Source organism: Taudactylus pleione, unplaced genomic scaffold, assembly GCF_031769625.1.
Source record: "Taudactylus pleione unplaced genomic scaffold, aTauple2 ptg000062l, whole genome shotgun sequence".
In the NCBI taxonomy this organism is placed as follows: Eukaryota; Metazoa; Chordata; class Amphibia; order Anura; family Myobatrachidae; genus Taudactylus; species Taudactylus pleione.
In genome coordinates this window covers 5,108,730-5,117,972 of record NW_028284464.1, presented here as the reverse complement: position 1 = coordinate 5,117,972, position 9,243 = coordinate 5,108,730, and the positions used below count along the sequence as shown (strand labels likewise).

Below are 9,243 nucleotides of genomic sequence, written 5' to 3'. Positions count from 1 at the left end.
TTGGTCTAGGATGCCTAATGTAGTGGTTGGACCTCATAGCAGAGTGCACCAGGCAGAACTTCGACTCAGGGAGCCTGTGCTGAGCCTTCTACTGGATGGATTTGGACGAAAACTTCACAGCATGATAACATTGGATCTCAGAAGACATACTAGGTGGTTGAGATCCTGGTTGTACCCCACGTAAGTGTACGCTGGGCAGAACTTTGACCCAGGGAACCTGTTCTTGGCCTTCCACTGGATGGATTTGGACAACATCACATAATAAAACTTAATAACTTGAAGATAAACCCCTGCACCGATTGGGATGAAACCAATGCGAGGTGCTCTAGATGGATACTGGCTAGGTTTTAGGGGGCTTAGGGTCCAGGTCGGACCTCCCATTGGTGTATGCTGGGCAGAACCTTGATCCATGGAGCTTGTTCTGGGTATTCCACTGAATGGATTTGGATAAAAACTTCATAGAGGGGAGGCAATTGGTCTGAGGTGCCTAATGGAGTGTTTGGGGTCCCGGTCGGACCTTACGGTGGAGTGCGCCGGTTAAACTTTGACCTAGGGAGCCTGTTCTGGGCCTTCCACTGGATAGATTTGGTCGACATCACATAATAAAACTTAATAACTAGTTTGTTATAAATTAGTTATACATAGTAACTTTTACCAACAGTATAGTGTCTGAGAGGATATAAAAAACATTATAGCAGCTTGTTCACTGGTAATATGATTGCTGATGCAGGGTGTGTGCTTTTGCAGAGAACACTCTGTGAGCGAATTCCACACACCAGCTAGCAAGCAGAAAAACAGCCTGCTTACCCAAGAGAGACCTGTTGCTAAAGGCAGAGCAGGAATCAGAGATGGAAGCAGGGATAATAAGAGTACTCTGAGGGTTCAGAAGGTTGTGGATGAATTAGTGAGGCTGTTAGCTGTGGTGCCAGTGTAGTCCACCCGTGCATGAACAGTCCCACCAGTTGAGCCACAATATGCGCGTTTCGCCAGAGCTTGGTCACATCGTAACACAAAAGGAGTACTCTCATTAGCCCTGCAATTCCAAATTTCACATACACTGACACACACCTAAAAGATTAGACTATAGTCCTAATTAAATGATAAATTTATTCAATTAAATAGCCTTTTCTTTGCACGATAATTCAGGGATAAAGGCAGTACAGGAATCACAGGGCTAATGAGTGTACTCGGGAACTTAAAGTGTGTGACAGAGAGCAATTTACCTGGTAATTTCATCAATGAGAAGATACTATTTCTGATTGGCATGTCCTAGGACCAATCAATATAGTACATACCATATAAATATAGTACATTCTCATTGGTGAATTTACTCGGTAAATTGCTGTCTGTCACACACTCCATGTGACCAAGCTCCAGTGAAACGCTCATCTTGTGACTCGACTGGTGGTCCCGTTCGTGTATGGAATGGACCCCACCGGCACCACAGCTAACAGCCTCACTAATTCATACTATCAGGTACCTTCTGATCCCTCCGAGTACTCTTATTAGCCCTGCTTCCGTATCTGGTTCCTGCTCTGCTTTTAGTAACAGGTCTCTCTGGGGTCAGCGGGCTAAAAGTAGTTACTCACTACACTGTTATTCTGCTTGCTAGATGGTGTGTAGGATTCAGTCACAGTGTGTTACCTGCAACAGCACACACTCTGCAGCAGCAATCATATTACCAGTGAACAAGCTTCTAAAACACTTTTTCTTTCCTGTTAGACACTATGCTGTTTAATGGTAAAAGTTACTATGTATAACTAATATATAACAAATGTGACAGACATTATCTAAATTGTCTCTCATGTGGACATATATAATCATATTTTATACATGTGACAAACCAACTGCTTGTATATAGAAATGTTCAATGAATGCAGAAGTTATACTGTGTGGGCCCGACTAATTATCCATCTTGCATTAAATTGCAGTTGTCCCTTAAACAGACACGAGAGGCCCATGTAATGTGTTGCACTTTTATGCTTTATGTCTTAAGCCGGTTACACACTAGACGATGTGTGTACCCAGTGACCCCGCATCTGCCATCGCTAGGATGTGTGTGCCCAGATATATTGAGCGAATGAAAGCCTGATATATCTGCATTCAAACATGCCCTTGTCTCCCCCATTCACGAGAGGCCCATGTAATGTGTTGCACTTTTATGCTTTATGTCTTAAGCCGGTTACACACTAGATGATGTGTGTACCCAGTGACCCCGCAACTGCCATCGCTAGGATGTGTGTACCCAGATATATTGAGCGTATGAAAGCCTGATATATCTGCATTCAAACATGCCCTTGTCTCCCCCATTCTTAAAAAACCTACCCTTGATCTGAACACTCTCTCCAACTACCATCTTACCATCTTTCTTTCCTTTCCTTTCTTTACTCCCACTCCCTCCTTAATCCTTTTCAGTCTGGAGTCCGTTCTCTCCACTCCACTGAAACTGCCCTCACAAAAGTCAGCAATGACCTCCTTGCTGCCAAATCCAAGGGCCACTACTCTCTGCTCATTCTCCTTGACCTCTCAGCTGCCTTCAACACTGTGGACCACCCTCTCCTGCTGCAAATCCTTTACTCCCTTGGTCTACGTGACACTGCCCTCTCCTGGCTGTCATCCTACCTCTCTGACCGGTCCTTCTCTGTCTCCTCTCATGACTCCTCTTCCCCGCCACAGCCTATTACAGTAGGTGTTCCCCAAAATTCTGTTCTTGGACCTCTACTATTCTCCCTCTATACGTTCTCTCTAGGTGAACTCATCAGCTCTTTTGACCTCCATTATCATCTCTATGCTGTTGATACCCAGATCTACCTTTCCTCCTCTGGCCTCTCCCCCTCTCTCCTCACTCGTATCTCCAACTGTCTCTGTTATCTCTTCCTAGATGTCACAGCGATTTCTTAAACTTAATATGTCTAAGACTGAGCTGAGCTTTTTCCCATCCTCCAACATAACCTCACTTCCCACTATTTCTTTGATGGCACAACTCTCTGCTCTAGCCCCAAAGTGCGCTGTCTTGGAGTTATCCTGGACTCCTCCCTCACCTTCAAACCACATATCCAGAGCCTCTCACAGTCCTATCATTTCCATCTCAAAAATATTTCCAAGATTAGACCCTTTCTCACCCAGGATGCTACTAAAACCTTGGTTCCATCTACACACGAGCGTCTGCCACAAGCAGACAGGTGCCACCATTGCACTGGAGTTTACTAGTGAACCTCTTACAAGAACTACTTCACAGGAAATTTCATCCATCCGGAACAACACCAGTAATTTTTATCCTTTCTTCATAATAGGAACTGTGCAAAGTGGGGACTGCATCTGGGTGTCATGGTTTTTCCATATGAGCATTTACACTCATGATAGTACCATGATAATTATGAGCATAGCATCTATTATCAAAAATCACAGCATAAGTTTTTTTTACTGTTTACTGCACCAAATTTTAATGTTTTATAAGATTGTATTGATATATTATCTTATATTTTATTTTTATTTAACATATTATATATCTTTCCTTTACAATGTCTATGTAATGTTATGCCCAATATACTGTACTATTTATAGGTGTGTTTAGTTTTTTCTTTCTAATACATTTCCTTTTTCTTAAAATATATTGAACTCACATATTATGAGCGCAGTCCTATATTTCGGTTTCTTAATTCTACCTCTTTTTTCGGGCGACTATCCTGTTTGGATCTGCAGCTGCCCTTCTGTGATTTTTGTGACTCTGGCCCTCATTCAGAGCCGGACGCTCTGAGCAGAGCGCTCGCTCTGAATGAGGGCCGTCCTCCATAAAAATGGAGCGTCCTCCTGGACGCTCGTATAGCTGTGGGTCACCACCCACAGCCTATACAAGCGTGCAGGTTGATGGTCGCGATGGTCTTGACCATCGCGACCATCGCCACTGCGAGCCGGAGCCTGCGGTTGAGTTTCTCAACCGCAAGGCCCGGAGTGATTTTGGCTCTATCAGAGCCAAAATCACTCCCACTGACATCACTAGTGATGTCAGTGGGGCCGGCTTCTGACGGTAGGCATTCCCTTGGGAACGCCCCCGTCTGGGAGGCACGCCCCCGGCACGCCCACCAAAGGGGGCGTGCTGTCAATCAATATCGACAGCACGCCCCCTTTGATCAGACACAACGAGCGAAGGAAAGTCCTTCGCTCGTCGCGTCTCGCGCATGCGCACGACGGAGCTCCCTCCATCGTGCGCATGCTCAGTGCACACCATCGACCCACTTGCGAGCTCGCGAGTGGGTCTGAATCAGGCCCTCTGTTTGCTATTTTGCGTAGAAAAAACTATAGTAATTCTAATGTTTTACATTTTTGATTGACGGACTTTGGCGAGGTTGGTCATCCTAAGATATATTGCAAAATGTGGAACTCACATTCCCTGTTCATGAACTATTTAATGAGTGCACTTTCTATGGTTCTTTGTTTAAACAATGTGGCCACATCCCATTTGCACCCAGGGCCCTTATTATGCTGCCGTGACCGTGTGTGCTTTTTTTGCAGACCTTGCATATGCAATTTTATGCTAATACTGGTACAAGTCCTTCCCTAGTGTACGGCCAAGCATCTAAATGTGCAAGAACTAAGGACCTGATTCAGCCCCGCTCACTAGGAAGTGTTCGCACGAAGACTGCTGATTTTGCATTGTGCGCATGCAAACGCTTCGCAGTGCGCGTGCGCAAACCAGTGCGAACGATCAGGAAGCGTTCGCTCGCTACGCATAGACAGCCCGGCAGAATGAGTGACAGGAGAAGCCATGTGGGTGGTGACAGGAGCTGGCCACTAGAAACGGGGGAGTGGAGGTGAGAACGCAGGCATGCCTGAGCGTCTTAACGCCATTTCAGAGGCGTACATAATTAAAAGGCAGCGTCATAGTACACGTCACCTGGTTGAGTTTTACACTGAACTGCTCGCAGTGCTTGCGGCAGAGTATGGTAAACCACAAGCGCAGCGTATGCATCCGATGGTACTCGATGTTATCTATGGTCGCATACACTTCCTGGAGATGACGTGCGCAAGCGGGCATCTTAAGCCAGGCTGGTGAGCGTCGGCATACACAGCGCGATCGCACGCCAAGACATAGTGGGCGTGCTAATGCCTCGCTGTGCGATCGCCTGCCTTGCCGAATTTGCATACGCATCTAGCGAGCGGGTCTGAATCAGGTCCTTATACTCCCACTTTGAGTGTCTTTAGAAGTTGAAACTCGCTCGGTGATTAAGTTCACAACCAGCTCTGTTACACGCCTGAGACACTCCCATAACATGGTACATCACCATGTGTCTTCATTGTCACATCACAGTCCAGGAACGCCCAAATAAATTTCTAGTACATGTCACACACTATGTGTCTCAATTGCTACTGTGACTGTGTCTACTCATAGTGTAATCATGCGCCGTACGAGATTTTAGGGATTTTTGCAGATTTACAGTAGCAAAAAATCGTTCATCTGGAACATCGGCAATGCATTCTGAGTCCACAGACCTTTCGGTATTACAAATTACAGTTACACAGATTGTTCCAAACAGTATTTTTATTGCGAATCATTCATTATTTGTCTTCAATTTTTAAAACAAACACTGAAAAATGCAGCTTGTATAAGTATTCAACTCCTGTCAGATGGAAGCTCCAAGTTTATACAGATAAAAGATATTTCCATAATAATTTGCTTTCAATTAGTCTCTACCTATAAATTATTAAGTAAGTTTTTTATGGATAAAATGCCCCCTAATTCAGATAATATTGGTCATAAAGTGAATCTGAAGGAAAGCTGTGAAGGCCAAATTGCATTCTAAGAAAAATAAGATAAAGTTATACACATACAAAAGATAGGTACAGGCTACAAAATATAATCCAAGTGTTTCGACAACAGTGAGGGCTTGGTTCAATTATGAGGAACTGGAAGCTGCATCATACCAGCCAGGCACATACTGTATGTATTCAACCCCTGCAGACTAGCACTTGGTAGAACTACCTTTTGTGGGCTAATTCTAAGTTTTGTGCTGCTACAAATGCTTTAGCATCAATTGCCGTAGTCATGTCTGTAATTTTATGCTAATGCTAGTTTTAGCCCTTCCAGTGGTGTACAAGCGTGCGTCTGTATGTGCAAGTACTGAGACGCCCACTCTAAGGGGTTAAATTTACTAAGAATCGTATCTGGTCCGAGATTGTCCAAGTTGAAACACTCACAGCAGCACTGAAACTCGGGAGACTTTTGCCAGCTGAAACACTCAAATTTACCAAGAATCATGATTTGCTGAAACATGTTTTTCGATGGTGTATGTGATCGTGTTTATTGTGTTAATGACCGCACCCAAACTCAACCGAACATGCAGCCTGCACATATCAGTGAGATATGTGCAGGCTGTATGTGTGTATATTGTGTAAAAAAAAAGTGTAAGAAAATAGACAAAAAATGGTGTGGTGGGTGTGGGTGTGGTGTCCCCCCCCCCCCAAAAGCATAACCAGTTCCCCAAAAGCATAATCAGTTCACCCCCAAAAAAATGGTGTGGTGGGTCCACCCCCCAAAAGCATAACCAGCCCCAGGCTCCTTAGCCAGTCCTGGTTCTAAAAATATGGGGGACAAAATGTGTAGGGTTCCCCCGTATTTTATGAACCAGCTCTGGGCTCTGTGAGTCAGTCCTGGCTTTAAAAATATGGGGCAAAAATGGAATGGGGGTCCCTGAATTTTTAAAACCAGCACCGTACTCAAACTGGCCAGGGTGTAATGTCACAGCCAAGAGACCCTTTCACCAGGTCACCCCAGCCAAAGCATTAACACCTCAAGCTAGTCAGCCCAGGCCGGGTATCTCAGGGGGAGGTGGGGCCCCCCAAATAATGGATTCCCCCTCACCTGAGCACCCCAAGCCTAGGCTGAAGTACGGGGCTCTTCCCTGGCCGGTGGAATAATAGTGGGAATAATAGATGTGTACTAATGTTCTTTATAGTGGGAATACAGGTGTCAGCGTGCCTGCCATTTGACACGTGTGGAACTACAAGTGCCATCAGATGGCATGCACCAGTACCCCCACTGTAAAAAAGCCACATTACAAACACACCATAGATTGTAAAATTGTATTACACACTAAACACACAAACACATACTTATCTTCTCCCCGGTAATCAGGGGTGTATCTATAATGGGTTCAGGGAGTGCAGTGCACACGGGACCCTGGGTCCAGGAGGGCCCACACCGCACACCCTGCACCCATATAGTTTTATACTTACCTGTCCGTAGTCAACAGCGTGCTGCACTAAGCCAGAATCTACTGCTGTACCACCCGCCGAGGTACCGCACGAGAGAGGAGGGGGTCTGCATTGAATCTGCAAATGGGCCCCCTCCTCTCTTAAAATGCCCCTACCGGTGATTGGTCCCCTTCTCCAGTAGTAACCCAAGGGTTTCCCTAAAAAATTTCCATAAAATTACATACTCACCTATCTCCTAGCGCACGTTGGTCCTCTTCTCCAGTAGAGTCCCAGCCTTGGCAAAATAACAAAGCAACTGAGCCCGGACTCCTCGGTCACTGAAGAGATTTATGTGTTTCCACCTACATCTTTTTCCCGGTAAATGATGTAGCCGTAGTGCAGACCCGGATTTCCCACAAGGCAACCTAGGCACTCGCCTAGGGTCCCACGAGTCCCAAGGGGCCTGAGGATGGGCCCCTTTTGACTCGTGGGGCCCTAGACGGGCCCCTTTTCCCCCAGAAATCTGGCCGGTCAAAATGCTCCCAGAAGAGCACTGTACAAGTACCGCGTGACATCAAGATGTCACGAGGACCCGCTTATAGAGTCCCACTGCGGCACCACTGTCTGCATTGTCACAGAGTGACTGTGCATAAGAGGGAGGAGGAGAGTCACCGGGTCCTCCGACCAGCCCCATCCAGCTCCAGCCCACCCCCAGCACAGCAGCCTCTGCCACTGACTGCCAGGCTTGCAGCTTGCCACCAGCAGCACGCATCGGCGGCACCCAGCGAGGAGCAGAGGGACAGGCCAAGGCAAAGTCTGGCTGAGTGAGACAGTGACCGAGGATCCCGATCTCAGGGAATCACAGCAGCCAGGCAGGTAGGGTCAGGTACTGTGCTATTCTCAAGTACTCTAATATAGATTGAATTATGTAGGATTTATTTTTTATGGTAGATGGCAGGGGCTGGCTGGCAACTTTTGGCCTGGGGGGCAAATGCATGCAGGCGGCCCTGGCAGAGGAGTAGCGTGTAGCCAGGGTGCCCGAAGAACGTGCGTGCTACGGCGCCCCCCCCCTCAAATGTTTCAGGGAGGAGGCGGGTCCATATGGGATTAATGTAAGGTAAAAATAAAGATTAGGGGCAGCCCCCTGTCGTAGTGCCCATATGCAGTGCCCCCGTGTGCCACAGGAGAGAACACCCTTATGCAGGCCACCAGTAGTGCCCCCAGTAGTGATCCCCCCCTATGCAGTGCCCCTTGTGCCCCCAGTAGTAAGCCCCTTATATAGTGCCCCCAGTAGTAGTCGCCCCTGTGCAGTGCCCCTTGTGCCCCCAGTAGTAAGCCCCTTATATAGTGCCCCCAATAGTGGTACATACCTCATTGCCGGGCTACAAGCCAATTGAATGCCACTGTAGAGTAAGCGGCTGCTGATTGGCTGTGAGCCGCATGGTTGTCAATCAACAGTCACACAGGTCACAGCCAATCAGCGGCTGCTCTAGAGTAAGCAGCCGCTGATTGGCTGTTGATTGAGAGCCATGCAGCTTACAGCCAATCGGTGGCCGCTTACTCTAATTGTCTGGCAGGCCGGCAAATGACGGAAACCTCCCTGTCTCTGTCATGAAGAGATGTATGTGGAAACATCTAATGACTGTGTAAATACGTACACAGTCATTATCATACAAAAAACAACAAGAAGCGGAAAACCACTCCTATAGCTCCTGGCGCTTGAGTATGAAAAGTTTCTAATTGGGATACCTGCTGCAAGTGGAATGCAGTCTTGCTAGGACTCTAAAAAAATCACAATGTATTCATGAGGTATGCATATATAATCTATACCAATTCCAGTCGTTCTTTTTTTATTATTTTAACTCTTTTTTTTGGCTAATTACAGGCAGAAACATACACAGATCACACTGATCTGTGTATGTTCATGGTAAAGACGCAGCTCAGGAGATAGTCTATTTGAAACTTCTATTTAGGACCGAGTTTGCTAAAATTACACCTTGATTATAGTCATGATTCTTGGAAAATTCCGGAGTTGTATTCCTGGCTATGAAA

General features: G+C 46.4%; 1 protein-coding gene across 2 annotated transcripts in view; it reads left to right on the top strand.

Annotated features, from left to right (window-relative positions):
* Positions 1-1,399: 1,399 nt before the first annotated feature.
* LOC148534901 (solute carrier family 2, facilitated glucose transporter member 9-like) overlaps positions 1,400-9,243 on the top strand; it is a 104,453-nt gene continuing 96,609 nt past the window's right edge. For both annotated transcript variants that reach the window (XM_088465578.1, XM_088465566.1), the window contains exon 1: positions 1,400-1,476. In XM_088465578.1, the coding sequence (XP_088321704.1) occupies positions 1,426-1,476 (51 nt within the window). In that variant the 5' untranslated portion in view covers positions 1,400-1,425. The remainder of the gene's footprint in view (positions 1,477-9,243) is intronic.